This window comes from Danio aesculapii, chromosome 7 (genome assembly GCF_903798145.1).
Source record: "Danio aesculapii chromosome 7, fDanAes4.1, whole genome shotgun sequence".
NCBI lineage: Eukaryota > Metazoa > Chordata > Actinopteri > Cypriniformes > Danionidae > Danio > Danio aesculapii.
In genome coordinates this window covers 18,434,874-18,452,339 of record NC_079441.1, presented here as the reverse complement: position 1 = coordinate 18,452,339, position 17,466 = coordinate 18,434,874, and the positions used below count along the sequence as shown (strand labels likewise).

Sequence of the window (17,466 nt, the reverse complement as noted above, 5' to 3'; positions counted from 1 at the left end):
TGTGTCAGCACGCAATCCACATCTTTGTCGCAGCACCAGCGGCACCAAAATTAGGCACCGAAATTCATATGCTGATTTGGTCTGGTGCATACCGGTACCATAATGGCACTGGGTTTCAGTACCCAACCCTTTTTATATATCTTACCTGGACAAGACCACAACCATGGCATACAGATCAATGGCACAGTCTGCAACTCGCTTCAGAACAAATTGTTCATCTAAAGAGAAAAACATACAGAAATCACACAACTACCACAGGAAAAGGTGCAATCTCATTAGCATGCCCATCAAAAGCGTTCAAGCCACAAATTACTTTGCTGCAGTATGGACAGTATACAATATGAAAACATTATTAATGTTAAAAATCAGATGATTTTTTTTTTTTCATCGACGCCAATAACCTAGTGGTTAAGTGCTCCGACTTATAGCACCATGGTGCTCACGGCAACCCGAGTTCGATTCCCGGCTCGAGGTACTTTGCCGACCTTTCCCCTCTCTCTGCTCCCAAGGTTATAATAGTTTTGGATTTTTCATTAGTTTTAGTTTCTATTTCGTTTTGACTTTTTGTTTTTAAATTCAGTTAGTTTTAATTAATTTTTAGAGGGAGATTTAGTTTTTATTAGTTTCTATATTTTGAAATTCTTTAGTTTTAGTTTGGTTTTTATTAGTTTCAGTATCAGCTTTTTTTTCTAAATAACGATATTTGTTAGGTGCAAGATAAAAAAAAAATAATAATAATAAATTCAACAGAATAAATATTGTATAATAAAAATTCAGCCATACATTTTTTTGAAACCTGTATTCAGAGAACACATGACCACCATCATCTACCACTACCATCTACCCATCCTCAAATTCAAATACAACAGCCCACAAGACAGCAGCCTTAAGTACAATATGTGTGCAAGGCTGCTTCTGAGGTTAGATACACAGTAGTGATGGGAAGTTCAGATCTTTAACACGGATGTTAGGACTCAACATACCAAAATTATGTAGTCAGCAATATTAATTTCAGTCAGTTAAAACATCACCATGATCTGAAAAATGTCTTACAGTAAAGTTGACACCCAATTAAAGCAGGATTCACTTATTTAAATTCCATTACAATTTTCTGTTATAAAATAAACTTGCGTTTTTCGCCAGATTCTCTTATTTAAGCCCTCGGTTTACCCATGGTGCAGTTTTTCAAGTTTAGTTCAGTCACAGCATCGTACTGTTTGTGTTTGGTTCACTGAATCACGCATACGCAGTATCATCGGTTCACTACTTCTCAAATTTGACCTCAGTGTAACGTTATTGTTCTGATAACTAAATAAGAGTATATATTGGATTATTTAGAGTCAGAGGGGGTAATAGGCTTGTTAAAAAGTAGGTAGTTTGTGGCTAAATGCTTACTGAAGGCGAATTGTTTCAAACTATTCGGTTTGATTTGGTGAACTAGTTCATCCGCTTCACTTAAAAGATCCGGTTAAAAAGATTTGTTCGCGATCGCGATACAGAGATATAACCCATTATTGGGCTTAAATGTGTTAAAGTAATAGTTTTAAGTCTCAGTATTTAATGCTGTCACCATGCTGCTGTCATGTCCACTCATTGTTTTTGTCGCGGGAGCAACAGCGAGGAAGACTGGAGGAGAACCGACTCGATCCAGCCAGAGGCAGCAGGACTACAGACTCTGAGGTGCTGTATTGTACAGGTCAAACACCAGCAGCGAAGTTAATAGATATACTTGTAAAAGCTTTACAGTAAGATTATGTATTAAACACATTTACAAAGATGAAAATGAAGGAAGGTTTTGCTATATATTTTTGTTAGTTTCAGTTAGTTTTGTATGTACACAATACAGTTTCAGTTAGTTCTAGTTAAAAAAAAAAACTCTCCCTTTTATGTTTATTTCAGTTAACGACAATTATTTTAAATTCTACTTTTCGTTTTTTTTTGTTCGTTTTCGTTAACTATAGACCTTTTTCTTTGTTGCTGCATGGAGGCCGCCATAGCGTCCAGCATCTTCCGCTAGAATGCTATGAACTTCCGTTTACAGCGTTTACAACTGGTAAATCTTGATCCGAAAATGGTTGTCAATACAGTTTTGAGTGGCTTGCGGGATGTTTTTGTGATCCACAATTTTGATTTTGAAGGTGTGTGGTAAAGCCATTATGCTTCTGTCAGATACGGTTCAAGCGCGAGAGAAAAACTTTCTCCTAATTCAGTGTCTGCCATTAGATCAGATGCTGAAATACAGCGTCAGTGTTCCCGACCTGTCAGCTGTTATACTATACTCCGCAGCTCTTCAATGCGCACGCACGCACACACAATACCTCACTGCATTATAAAGAGCAAGCCATATTACTGGCATGACACTGGCATGTATTTAAGCCATGCAATTTCCAAAAATGACCAATAAATGTCCGTTACTGATACTATTCTGGCTGATTTGCTCGTTGATTCTAATCAGGAGCAGTTATGTTTCATTTAGTTAGTTTGTGTTGTGTAGTATTTACCACGGTTTGTGTTTTTCTAACATTGCAAAACGGCACGTTATTTTCACTTTGTGACATTTATTAAATCAATGTGTCAGTGGGACAGTACAGGCTACGTGTGTGTGTGTGTGTGTGTCAAACATTTTAGTGAATTACATTTGTTTGGGTTGGTTATATATTTGAAAAAAAGAGAAAATATTCACTTTAGCGATGACGAGGCTTCATTTAAACGGCACAAGATGCCATCTGACAATGAGGGAAAAATACCTCGCAGGAGTTGTTTTCCATCATTTTAGATCACATTTTTTTAAAATGATCAGTCTAGGAGGTGGTGCTGATCAACAGCAGTATTAGTTCAAAGACGTTTAAAGGAAATAAAATAGATTAAAACTATCGTTTCACAGCTGTCCATATGTGACTGTTTATACGCATCAGCTGCCGACCGGAAGTTCTTAGCATTCTCCTTGCGCATACACGAAAAGCATAATGGGTAATTTTGCATTTTAAGAAAAAGGTCTATAATAACCTTGTCTGCTCCCCATACTTTCCTGTCTATAAACTCCACTATCCTATCCAAATTAAAGGTGAAAATCCCCTTAAAAAATAACTACTTAAAAAAAATTATAAATAAAAAAAATCTGAAGATTTAAAGTATATTTTGCACTGTAAAAGTAAATCCTGATTTAGGCTTCTGCAATGAGTGATCGCACTACCACACAGTGCATGCCATTCATGTAGCAGACGCTGTTGTGTTTATACTTCTGCATTCTGTCTGTGTTGCTCTGCAATAACAACTCAAAAAATGCTTGTAGGCAAGCGGGGTTTCCATGCTCTACTTTCAGTGTTCGAGTTTCTCTGCTGCTGTTTTGGGTTTATGCCAGAAATGCATGCAATGCTACTGTGGCATTGGCTCAAACTCACACTCATTCAGTAACAAAAGAGGCGGGAACTGGCGAATTTTCAACTTGAATTATAAAATAAATACAAAAAAAAGCATTAATCTGGAGCTCCTGAACATGATTTTTTTTAAACGCATACAAAAATACACACTTAATTCACCCCAGTGCTCTTGGACACGCCCGCACTGCTTACAGCTACCAATGGACCCTTTTCACAAGACTGTTATGACACATTTATAGGTCATCATAATCTTAAATCCTTGACAGTTTTTAATATTTAGATTTTTAAGAAATTGTATGAACATTTATTTGCATCCATGTGTGTATAATACTTTTGTGTCAAATTACAAAAAAGGAATTCCCGCTTATGCGAGGCATTTCTAATGCAGGGTCTATGGGGAGAGTAAATTTGATGTTATTCTCTCCTCTGGCTGCCGTCATCAGTCTCACACAATTTTTTTTTCTGAAAGACTTTATAACACCATCGTGGAGTTTTTCTTTTATTATTTCAACAACTAGGATGGTAAAAAAAATATTTATTGTACTCTCCCATTTACCGCGCTCTAAGTTTACCCAACTATGACGACTTCTGCTGCTGAAAAATCCGGAAATGTGAAAAGGGTCCATCACAGATTTTGCGCTGCACATGGTTATGTTATTTTGAGAGAGTCACATCAGAGTAAGCGACTGTGTGAAGGCTATGTCTGACCTAATGCGTGAACTCGAAGCCGATGTAGAAATTCTGCTCTAGCACAAACACATCACTTACCAATGATTTTCTTTCCATGCTTCAGAAGAAGCTCTTCTATAACAGCTCCAAACTGCTCGATGGCTTTAACAGTCTGTAAGAGTGAAAGCGAGAGAGAATGAACGTTTTTTGGCCTGCAATCAACCTCTAATTTAGGCTTTGGCATGATTGTTTAATTTAGTGGCTGTTTTATAGGATTATTTAATTTAATGCCATCCGAGCACTGTTGCTTTAATTTAATCTTACCAATTCTCCACTGTGGTTAAGCTCTGGATGAACGGTTCCCTGCAGCGTAAGTCCAGAACCCAAACCTGCCCTCCTGCCAGACAGAGAGATAACGGAAGATAAAGGCCAGGGCTTATCAAGCTGATGCAAACACATGACACTGCAAAACCAAACTAATGTCTTGCAGAAGTGTTATTACAGATATGAAGGTCTAACCTCTTGGCTCGCTTTGTGATTTCACCCGCCAACATCCCAGCATTACCCAAGGGGTTTTTTAGCGCTTTCTGCAAACTCTTCAGTTGATTGCCTGCATTCTATGAACAACAAAAAACACACATACACAAATGTAATTCCTATACCATCTTCACACTTGAGCGCATGCAGTGGAAAACACCAAGAGCAAAATGCAAGCAGTGACAGATGTCAACAACCACACGTGCTGCGACTCGTAGGTGGTTTTACAGAACAGGAAGCCGTGAGGCAGGCAGTTGGGTTCTGAGTTGTGTTTTCATTCCCCGTTTACCTGGAAGCCGTTGAGAGCTACGAACAGGCGCAGGATGTCATTGGTCCCCTCGAATATTCTGAAGATTCGCAGGTCCCTCAAAACCCTTTCCACACCAGCGTCCTGCAACACAACATGTTAAACTGTGAGTGTGAGGCAAATGAGAAAGTGAAAGTGTCATCAAACTAATCAATTCATTATTTTGGTCAAGTTCCCCAAGGGAAACTACCTAATACTTGAGAAAATCTTCATGATGGGAAAAAAGCCATGTGACTTAAAAAAAAAAAGGGGGTCGCCAGCACCTATTAAAGGGGGCGCCAGACATTGAAGGGTGCACTCAAGTAAATTATGATGACGATTTTTACGCTTTCACTAAAGGGAATTTGACTAATGTTAGCTTCACAGCTAACTATCAGGCACCTGTAGAGTTATTGTGTTCCAGTAAAACACACATAATAATATATAATATATATAATAAATAAAATGGAGTGGGTGCTTTTTAAAATTAATAACCGTGAATGAATGAAAGTCAAACCAGTGAGCCGTCTGACAAAAAATTGCCCTTCTAAATCAAATCAGCAGGATTCCCTTCTGGATCTTTCACTTACTTTGAAGACACTACTGACTATGTTTACATGGACATCAGTTATTTGCCTTAATAAGACAATAATATAGTTAAGGTGTTACGTGAAGTGCTGTTTGAATGTTGCGTCACCAGGCTGTTCACCTTTCCTGTAATCATGTATTTTTGGGTATTTCATCTTTAATTTTTCAACTTTATTGAAGTTCATTTTCAAGTTTCACTTTCACTCATGAACATTTCATTCACGCCCCCGTGACAACCTGGGGTATTAGACGCGAATATAAAGTAAGGACTGGCGGAAGAGTGTTGTTTTAATGGAAAGCTGAATGGAAAGAAAAAAAAAACCTTCGCATTTAAATGGTGTGTGTGTGTGTGTGTGCGTGGTCCTTTACTGACAGCCGTGTGTGTGGATCTTGTCACAAAATGCAGCGAAAAGTCCTACATGACGGTAATCGAGTGTCCTAAAAGTTTGAAAACCCCTAATTTAGAGTGTAGTAAAGTTGTCATGTGATCTTAAAGAATGTTAATTTGGTGAACAGTTTATAAAATATTGGTATTAATAATGTTATTGTCAATGTTGCTTAACATTTTGGTGGAAACTCTATTCCTTTATTTAATTTTCAGGATCTTTTGATTGGTAAAGTTTAAAATAACAATTACTTTAATCTTTTGTAACATTTTAAATATCTTTACTGCCATTGATGATCGATTTAAGCACCTATTTGACCTATTTGCTATTTGAAGTCATTTGTGTCCCCAGAATGTGTCTGTAAAGTTTCAGCTCAAAATACCCATCAGATTAATTATTATACCTTTGTGTATATTGGAAATTTGAGCTCTTAAGACATTGTAGCTGTTTTTGTTGCCTGTGCTTTTAATGCAAATGAGCTGGTTCTCCCCGCCCACCGATCCCACGTGTGTGTCTGAGCTATAGAGATTGTTCACTATTACTCTGATGGGTGTAGCTTCTCCTGCTGCATCTCACGCATAGGTGACAGACAAGAATGAAGTGAATCTCCTTTACTACAGTAAGAATTTTACCAACAGTTATTTGATATAGAGTAAATTCAAGCCTTTCTGCAACGATGAGTCACACACAATGTTGTTACACACACACACACACACATTTAGTTTTGCTCTGTTTTTGCACGGCAAATGTGACAGGATATAGGTTAATATCCACAGCTGTGTGCACATCTGTCATGTTAATGTACAAAATAAACTTCATTTAGGTCCACGAACCAGGATTGAAGCATCATCTTTTATAATTGTACTGACACTATGCGGCTGTGGTGATGAATTACAGCAATTCTACTGGCTTTATTACAAACATGCACTGTTTTAAAAAGGTTTTAAACTTGTAAAACTCATTCCTGAGGTGCAGTTGATCACAGAGAACTGAGATCTTTTAATCCCGGTTGATTTGCACATATCCTGTCTTGTGGATATGATCATATGTGTTACTATGAAGACATGTTAATACACTGTCAATCAATTCGGTGGACGGGGAAACTGCGCTTTTATATCACATTGCAGTGGGCCTCAAAATGGGAAGGATTTGGATCCTATTTTAACAGGTGCAGCTGATCACAGAGAGCTGTAACATGTTTTAATCCCAGTTTCTTTTCAAAAATGTTCTGTGGACACTTCTATACATGTTACTATTAAAACATGGCACCTGTCAATCAATTCGGTGGGCAGGGAAAACCGCACTCCTTTGTCACGTTGCGGTGGGCCTTAAAACCACTGGTATTTGGATCCTATTTTAACTATTTTATTTTATTAACTATTTTATTATTAAAAAAAAAAGATACTTATTGGGCTTTATTTTGACGATCCATGCGCAAAGTGCAAAGCGCAAACGCATTAAGGGCGTGTCGGAATCCACTTTTGCTAATTTAAGGACAGAAAAATCCGCTTTGCGCTGTGGCGTATGGTCTAAAAGGGTAGAGCTTATTTTCTTAATGAGTTATAGATGTGTTTTGAGAATAAACCAATCAGAGTCTCATCTCCCATTCCCTTTAAGAATCAGTTGCGTCGCGCCATAGCGCATTTGCTATTTACATGGCGACTTTGTTTAACTGTTTTTCTCTCTAGTGAAGCGTTCAGTTTTCCCACTTACAGAGCGAGAATGAGAGATGAGCCTCCTCATTATTTACTTTCGCTTTCACTCTCGTGGAAAGGGAAACGTGTTGTATGCACAGACATCCATTAGCCTATAAATAATTAATTTCGTTTGTCAAGCACAAAGATTTGTTTCAAAATTCAAAATTTTTCTAAATTCAGTTCTAATTTCCAGCAAATGAATAAATGAACAATAATAATGAAGTGTGCTCAAAAAACTGAGTTATATCCAAATCCACATGCTATGCCCCATATGGTCCAAAACCTGACAGGTGGGCAAGTCTAAGCTTGTTTTTAATAAAACAAATATAAATATGCATATAAAAAATAATACTGCTAATAATGATAACATTATACAAAAGCAAATTGTCATGAATGAACTGAAAAAGATATATATATTCTTAATATTTTAATTCTTTTTCATTTGTAAAGATATTTTCGTGTTGCTGTAGCCTACATCCTGTCTTTATTAAGCAATGTGTAAGCGAGGCGCACAACTAACGCGCTCTGCGCTGGACAATAGGCCGGCTTTGTTCTGGTCTATTGAATAATCTATTATAGTTTCTTAAAATAGCAACTCGCCAGCAATGGGCCTCAACACGCCTCTGTTTTTAGACCAGAACGCCTATGGGCGCACATATGAGCCCAAAAGAGCTTGCTATTTAAACAGCGTGGCGCAAAACGTCAAAACGACTCTTGCGCCAAGCTGAAACTAGCAAACAACAATTGCGTCGCGCCTTGCGCCAGGTGTATGATAGGGCCCAGAGTGTTTATATCACTCCAGTATGACAGTGGACACACTAGACCTACACATAGTTCTGTCCAAACAGCTTACATAAGTTGATTTTCCTCATAGGTGCTTTTTATTTTCAATATTTCTATAGCATTTTTTCAAGATAATATACAAACTTAGAAATGTATATGAAAAATAGAAGGCCCTATCAGCAAACAGATGACATGAAAAATATAGCAACAAAAACAAGAGAACTGTAGAACTCTTAAATCAAACTTACACTTTTCTACCGCCTTCTATGCACCATCCCTCCCATCTCCCACCCCTCCCAATTTTCGGAGGCATTAAATAAGTACGGAAGGATGAATCAAGACACAGATAAATAAATAATAAACCAACTGAAAAAATAATAAATAAATATAATAAGTATATGGATAAAAATAGAAGAAGAAAATGTAAAGTAAACACTAAAAGTCTCTCTTTCTCCCTCATAGGTGCTTTTTTATGCAGCATTGCATAAAATTATATCTTTTAACAAATCTTGATTACCCTGAATTTAGTTGAACTAACAATCTACAAACAGATAAAGCTAAAAATATGCTGATAAAAATATGAAATGTTTAAGCACTAAATGACATGACACTAGATAGAATTGAATAGACACTCTCCAACACAAAAAAAACAAAAAATAGAAAAAAAAAAAAGCAGATAGCATTTCTCAAATTACCTCAAAAGCCTCAAATTACCTCATAAAAACTCTCCATTAGCATAAAACCCTTACTTCATAATGAAATCTTACTCCTATTACTTCTTCTTATTGGATATCTCACACATTTTTTTATTTCACTTTCCTTTAATGCATGCTATATTTTTAAAATAGAAAAATAAAAATAAGTGCAGCTGAGAGACGTGCGGTTTCGATTTTGTTTGATTTGACTGAAAGCCCACAAAAGGGAGATACTGAAAAAATGATGAAAGACTTCTCTGGAAATTAGTTCGACTGCTCATCTTGATCATTTTCTGCATCAATTTGCATGAGCAAGAACCTTCAGGCTGGAAAAAAAGACTAGTACACTAGCGCAAATGTGGCATCCCAATGGCCATGAGAAAACATAAAAACAGCCACACAATCGATGCGAAGACATGACCTACATTTAGCACAGCCCAGCTTTAGCGGTGTATGGTTTGAGACGAAAAGGTTAGCGCAGCTGTGTCCTCCCCTTCGCTAACCCACTGCGCCTTTGCAAGACTCCTCCAGTTTTTCCACCAGTGCAAGACAGAGCATTCAGGCCTTGAGAAGGGTGACTGAATGTGCCCACACAATAGGTGTTTTTCAGTGCTCACACTTTGAGTCACAGTGCACAGACTATAATGTTGCAACGTTATTGTGTTAAAATTAGACTTCCAACCTGAGAGACCTGACAGAGTGAGGTTTCTAAAAAGACAAACCTCTGAAGTAAAAATAGACTTATATTTGTCTGTCTTGACAACATTTACTGACATTGCGAACATTAATATATGTGGTAAATCCAAACCATAAAAAACGACAAACAATTTCCTACATTCCTTACATGTACATAATTTGTGCTATTTCATTACTCCAAAGAGAAGTAAAAGAGCAGTTTCTAGGCATATTTTATTAGTTATTTTTTGTATTCTGATTCACGAAATAAAAGTAGTCTAAATAAAATAATTTTTGAATATTTGTAGTATATTTTATATCCAATTTATTGACTACCTACTATAAGAATGTGATTACTAGGTATAGTTCAACTAATAGTGAGAGTTTAGGGCGTGGCCAAAGGCTACAGAATAAACAAGACATGTCACTCATATTGTTTTGTACGGGGAAAAGTGTAATGGCCGCCGAGTGAAATGACTTGCCTTAAAGGGACTTTGGCGTGGCTCCTGTGGGAGGCAGGCTAGGCCAGAGGGTGTTTAGTCAATTTAGCATCACGTCTAATGCGTAATCTGAGAAATTTAATTTACATTAAGATGTTTTTGCAAGTTAGTGAAATTGTATAAAATGTTTTAGATGTCAAATTTGTTAAATGTTACCTGTTGAGAGGAAACTTGACTCAAGTTTTTACAATACTTGCTAGTTCTTTACTGTTAAAGGGCACCTATGATGAAAATCAACTTTTGTAAGCTGTTTGGACAGAACTGTGTGTAGGTCTAGTGTCCACAGTCATATTGGAGTGATATAAACCCAACAATCTCTTTTTTTAATTTACTGATGTTAAAACAGGACCCAAATCCCAGTGATTTTGAGGCCTACTGCAACGTTTATGACTCCTAGTGCCAGAGACAAAGAAAATCTCCCTCTCAAATCTTTACCATGAAACCATTGGTCAGTCAGTAGAAAATGGGTGTGTCTCGACCCATAGTTAAAACCAATCTTCTCCCCAAAATCTGGGCAGAAAGGTCTCGGAAAAAGGTCTCCACAGAAGTGCCCGAGCTGGCAGACCCTGTTTCTATACCCAAGTGACTCAGCAGAGTCCACGTTTTCTTATTGTCCGACAAGTTAAACTCAGTTTAAGTTTGCGTCTCGCATATCCTCCGATCTGCGTCGCAAGCTCCACGCATCGAGAAGGGACTTCTTAAAAGACTCCATCTTCCATGCATCAGAGAAACTCGCACAAGAGAGAGAAACAGACCCACTAAATCCAGATATTTAGTTGTGCATTTAAAGCAGTGCCCCTTCTTCAAAAAGGTGTTTTTATAGTCTTGGTGGTTCTTAATAGTTGTGTGCAACTGAGCTAGATTTGCCATTCTTTTATCTAAACTCTTTATTTCCTTGCTTTCTTTTCTACGTTTTTGTTGTTATGTTTAGTACATTTGTTTGTTATATGTTAGACTAGTCAAGAAATCACGCTATAACCACGCTAGATTGTCTTTGTTTTGCCTCACAGAAAAGATTAATTTAATGATGGAGCCTTTCTACAAGCTTTACTAAAACTTCTAAACTATTCATCTACTTCACAAGAAGTAGTTATAATTCCCTTTGTAAATAAATAAATAAATAAATAAATAATTACAGAGTCCGCTCAGACAAGCAGGCGAAGTCATTGTTTTATTTATTTTGTTAAATTATCTATAAGTTAATTCTGAATATTCATAATTAATAATAACTTTTTATTAATGATCATTATTATTCATAAACTGAGCTAATTTAGCTACACTGCAATATATAATAAGTATACAATATACACTACAATATATAATAAATAATCTGACGGGTATTTTGAGCTGAAACTTTATAGACACATTCTAGAGACACCATCTTGTAAAAGAGGTAAAATAGGTGCCCTTTAAGTTCTATAAACACATAAAAAAACTGTAAGATAAAAATGATCTTATAATAATTAGATAATTGAAAATGTGCTTTATTTTTTGCAGTTAATCTAGGTGACGCTGGTAACACTAGTAAAGTTGGGAAGTGAAAACTAACATGATCCAGTCAGAATGTATATTGAATGTATGTAAGTGCCACTTAAATACCAGAGTTAATGACCAAAATTAAGGGCCCAAAAGTTGGAAATGTGTCTTTTTCTATGAAGAAATAAAACTGCTGAGACATTGTGTGTATTTGATAGTAAAATCTGCAAACTGTACAGACCATTTTTTTAACCATGCACACAATGTCTCAGCAGTTTGATATACTCTTTGAATCATTTTATACAGTGCTCAGCATTGAGCACATCCTATTTTGAAAATGAATATTTTTATTAATTTATCAGTAAATATGAGTCATTTATTTTGGTGCATTTGAACATAACAGATTTATTAAACAGATAGATTTATTAAAATAATATTTTAGTCACCGAACATATTTAGAAATGGAAAGATAGTACAGTTAAATTTAAGCAAAATATTGCAAAAAAAATAAATTACAAACTACAAAATTTCAACAATTTTATACCTTTTTGTTTTCCTTGAATTTTGCTATTTTTTTTTATTTTTGTTTAATATTTTTCTATAACATATAAATTTGGGTGTACTAGTTTTTGGACCGTTATCGTAAGTTATTTTGTTAGACAAGCTCCAGATGTGGCTTCAGTACTGACTAATCTAAAGTACATGCACAAATATAATATTGTAAAGCTTCCAATAGAAAACATTAAGGGGTGTACTCATATATGCTGAGCACTGTATTACTTGGTTTGTCCAGAAGATTTGAGTCTTGAATGAGTTTTAGAGTCAGAACAAAAAACTATTGGAAGCAATAACTCTAGACACAATGAGTAAACAAGTACATGTGCTACAGAAATAATAGTTATCAGGTCATGTTAATAAGGGCAGACCGTGTTTGTGAAAAGTTGAGTCAACTAGTGCAACTACTCTGTCAAAAGTGTAACCTTTTTAATGAAATGCATTGTGTATTTCCTGTTCCGCCAGAGAAGGCAAATGCCATACTTCTGCAAAATAATGGCTAAAATTGAAGCCTTAGTTGCAGCAGAGAAAGAAATCAGACTTCTTTGTTTTTATTAGTACGCTATTAATTTGTGTTACATTATTGTAGTTGGCTTAGTTTTTATTGTGAATTTATGTACAATTGTTATTATTAATTTATATTATATTTTTTCCATAAAAAGCCTTTATTTAAATGTCATTCACTCTCCTTTTGTGGTTTTAATTTATTTTATTTTTAGATTGAAATATTAATTTAGGGTTGAATTATAGATTTGCCACGGGTAGCATAAAAAAATACCAACAATACCCAATAACTAACTGCAAGTCATTGAAGACATAAACAGACTTATTTGTTGTTATTCTGCAATGGTTGGAAGCAAGTCCTTTAAATGGCATTCTGAGAAATTAAAGGAGAAATTTCTCCCCTTGAACATTTCCCAGACAAATTCACAGTTTTGACCAAACGAAAGGTGATTTTTGTGTGTGTGTATCATGCTTCATGCATTTCATTTTTTGTTTGTACCTTTCCATGAAGGATTAAACATCACAAAACATCCACAATACAATACGCTTTTTTCACACGGCCGCCATTTTAAAGAACGAAAGCGAGGCTGTGGTGGGAACAACATTGCAACAACATGCTGTGGACTACAAACCTCCAGCAGTTGCCGCGATTTCAAAATGCAGAAATGGTGTAAACATCACTTAAATATCATTCAGTTAAGTTTAATTTAAACAATTAAAAGCATATCAGGCATCAAACAACATCACAATCTCTTTAAGAGTAATACGCTTAAGAGTCCTCCTATAGGCTGCAGTTCATGGCACCAGGTAAACAAAGTGGGGGCTTCCCTGCTTTAGCCTATGTAACCTGGTGAGTGATAAAACAATGCAGTCATCTGTAGCACACCCTCGTGTTATCTGTAATAGTGTTGTCTCGATCCTGAAGTTTTAAAAACATAAATTTTCTGCAACCATTTAAGCACTGCTGAGCACGTTCTTAAACAGCATTGATTTGCCATAGTATTCACCAGTGCTCAACAGAAATGACTGTGATTGGCCGTGAAGGTCATCAGTTCACCGCGAGTGCAAACACAGATACACAGACACTGGAGCGTATTAAAGCCGGAAAGATTAGTTGAGTCATCAGCATCTCACTCCTCTGTGTTTGCACTTGGTAAACACTGGTGAAGTGCAGTGAACTGATGACCTTCATGGCCAATCACAGTCATTTTTGTTGAGCACTGGTGAACACTATGGCAAATCAGTGGTGTTTAAGAACAAGCTCAACAGCGCATAAATGTTAGCGGGAAATTGACAGGGTTTTTATTTTTGAAATTCAGTATCTTGACAAGCCTAATATAGTGAAAGAATCTCTTCATTAACTTGAGTTTGATAAATGGCATCTAAAACGTGCGTTTGGGAAAGAAAACGTTAGCTAACTAGTGCCATTTCCATTAACTTAACATGAGGTCTGATATCCCTATTTATTTTCACTATTCATTTAGAAAGGACCTTCAGGTCACTCGGAGGCGGTGAAATGCTAAATTTGTGTCACTTTCTCGTCGCTGATAAGATATAAAGCCAGGTACACAATATTCCTGTGTGACTCAGGTGATACTTCCAGGTTTCTTCCCAAACACAGCCTCGATTTCGCTTTTAAAATGGCGGCAGCGTGAAATCAGTCTTTAAACAGAAAATATTCACCTTCATGAATCCCATTCCTCCCATAACCTGGATGCATTCGTCAGTTACCAACCAAGCTGCTTCCTAAAGGATCCAGAGAGTGATAAGGTGAATGTGCATACATTCTTTAAACACAACAAACCACATTAACAATCTGATGCAAAGAATTCTTTAATTGTGAATCTGGGTTGCAATAACAAAAACTAGTACAACTGGGTAGACAAATACTTACAGAGGCAAAGATTTTACTAATGGCCGCCTCGATCTGGAACTCTGTGGCTCCACTGTCCATGTTCCCACTAACCATGTAGGCCATTGACTAAATCCATGGAGAAAAGATAAATGGAGTGATAAAAAAAGAGAGGGGTCACTGTTAATAATGTTGAGAACAAACAAACTCCTTAATATAATGGAAAACAGACATGGAAAGACAACAGATGGGAGATGGACTGTTTTATTTTTGTACTTCACTCGCACGTGACCCACTCAATAACACAGAAATTAGCAGGAAACTTCCACTTCCCCCAAGTCATGTGAAAGAAACGCATTTATGAAACGAGCACTGCCAGAGTGTGAGCAAAAGCGCTGGTATCTGCAAAGTGCATTAAGCACTTGTTGACGATTTGATGCCGATCATCTTGAGCAAATTTGCTTCGTGTGTTTGATCAAACAAATGCTCTATTTACAAAAGCCTATAAATAGATGCCGTTCAGAACATTCAGAAACTTCCTTGTTCTAAGCTCACCTCTGTCACATACTGCAGCATGGCCATTCTTGCCATCTTTTCCTGAATAGCTCCATAATTGTGGATCTTGTTGCCAAACTGGGTCCGGTTAGCAGCATGATCAACCTGTTTGAGAGGAAAGAGGAGAAATATAGAGACTGGTTTGTTGAATTGTCAAAACTTTTTTAAGAGGCAGCATGGAGGCTCAGTGGTTAGCACTATCGCCTCACACTAAGAAGGTTGCTGGTTCGAGTCTCAGCTTTTGCAGTTGGCATTTCTGTTTGGAGTTTGCATGTTCTCACCATGTTTATGTGGGTTTCCTTCGGGTGCTCCAGTTTCCCTGAATAAATTAAATTGTCTTTAGTGTATGAGTGTGTTTCAATGAGTGTGTATGGGTGGTTTCCAATGCTGGGTTACAGCTGGAACGGCATCCTCTGCATAAAACCTATGTTGGAATAGTTGGCAATTCATTCCACTGTGTGGACCTCTGAAATAGAGACTAAGCTGAAGGAAAACAAGTGAATTAATTAATTTTAAAAGAGAGCCCATAATAAAGGTTTAGATTTCATTGAAAGTGTACATGTGAAAACTCTCATATTAAACTGACACAAAACTTTGCAGGAATTTAGTTTTTTTTGCTTCAAAAATATGACTAGAATTTTCATTTGCAACTTTAAAAAAAATGTGCAAACATCAGAGACCGTATTTAGCAGATTTCATCAGTGCAATTTCCGTTTACTGGTTTGACTCTAGCTTTGTTGAACTCTGCCTAAAAACACAGGGCGAGTGTAGCACAGTAGATGAGGACTACACGGCTTCCGCTTTCAAAAGTTCCTGGTCTGAGACAAAAACACAGACACAGATGCCTGTGGTAAGAGATCACACCGAGTATATTAAGAAATCACCTCCTCCACTGCCAAGAAAACTGCTGCCGCTCACATTCATTCAGCCTCAGCACACTACATGAGTGCTTATTGCTGAAACTGCAACAGTGTTCATACCCTTTTAGCAAGCAAAAATAAGCACAGTTTAAGACACGTTAACATATTTAGATTAAGCGAAGTGTCCTAATAAGTACAGTGCATCCGGAAAGTATTCATAGCACTTGGCTTTTTCTATACATCAATGGAGTGGCTTCACAACAACTCTGTGAATGTCCTTGAGTGGCCTAGCCAGAGCCCAGACCTAAATCCTACTGAACATCTTTGGAGAGATCTGAAAATGGCTGTACACCGTCGCTCCCCATGCAACCTGATAGAGCTTGAGAGGTACAGCAAAGAGGAATGGGCAAAAATTCTCAAAGACAGGTGTGCCAAGCTTGTGGCATCACATTCAAAAAGACTTGAGGCTGTAATTGCTGCCAAAGGTGCATCAACAAAGTATTGAGCAAAGGCTGTGAATACTTATGCACATGTGATTTTTCACTGCAAATTAATTGAAAATTAAAACTGAACAATTATGCCACATAGGTTTCATTGACATTATCACTGAGACAGAATTGACTTGGATTGAAGTTGCTTCGATTGAAAAATTAGCTTAGATGCTTAGATGTAGCTCAGTTTGCTACATTTTCCAGAGGCTAGCTTTCAGTGTAGTTAAGTTACATTTTGAGTAACTAATAGCTTAGTTCACTACATTTTCCAAGTAGCTTGCTCAACACTGAATATACTTATATTTCACTCTCCTACAAAATCATCCCAAGTTATGACCTTGCAAATAGAGATATTTAAGTCATCTGGTGAAATTATATTGCAATATACACTACCGGCCAAAAGTTTGGGGTCAGTTTTTTTTTCTCTCTCTCTCTCTCTGTTTTTTTTCAAGAAAATTGTTCTGTGCATCAAGTCGGCATATGTTTAATGTAAAATAAATTGTTAAATATTTATTAACATTTTATATAATTGCTTTCTTTTTGTATGTAGTTTCTTACTCCAGCAATTATTGATTATATTACTATTGCCATTAATAATAATAATAATAATAACAACAACATTAATAATAATAATAATAATTAATATTAGAGTGATTTGTGAAGGTTCATGTATGAATGAATAAATGAATTTATTTATTTAACAGGGACATGCACAAAAATTACATTAACCTCAAAAAGGAAAGATGCATCGTGCTAGGTTGTTGCAGGATTGCTATTTTCCGCCTGCAATGCCTGGACAAGTAAAAATTAAAATAATAATATTCAATTAATTAAAAAGATGGTTTAAAACATACAGGCATATTTGCATATAAACTAAAACACTGATAAATCAAAAACATCTCACTGTCTGTACAAATTTGATTTGAAAAAAAAAAAACCTCCTAGTCAGGCATAAAAACATCCTATAATTTGTGCAT

The 17,466-nt window shown here is 36.4% G+C and overlaps 1 protein-coding gene across 1 annotated transcript in view; it reads right to left on the bottom strand.

Moving 5' to 3' along the window:
- Positions 1–17,466, bottom strand: part of acadvl (acyl-CoA dehydrogenase very long chain) — a 40,191-nt gene that overhangs the window by 4,965 nt on the left and 17,760 nt on the right. The window contains exons 12-19 of the mRNA XM_056461202.1: positions 15,139–15,243; positions 14,626–14,712; positions 14,415–14,477; positions 4,876–4,977; positions 4,569–4,666; positions 4,374–4,446; positions 4,149–4,221; positions 146–218 (exon numbers count right to left, since the gene is read on the bottom strand). Coding sequence (XP_056317177.1) covers positions 146–218; positions 4,149–4,221; positions 4,374–4,446; positions 4,569–4,666; positions 4,876–4,977; positions 14,415–14,477; positions 14,626–14,712; positions 15,139–15,243 — 674 coding nt within the window. The remainder of the gene's footprint in view (positions 1–145; positions 219–4,148; positions 4,222–4,373; positions 4,447–4,568; positions 4,667–4,875; positions 4,978–14,414; positions 14,478–14,625; positions 14,713–15,138; positions 15,244–17,466) is intronic.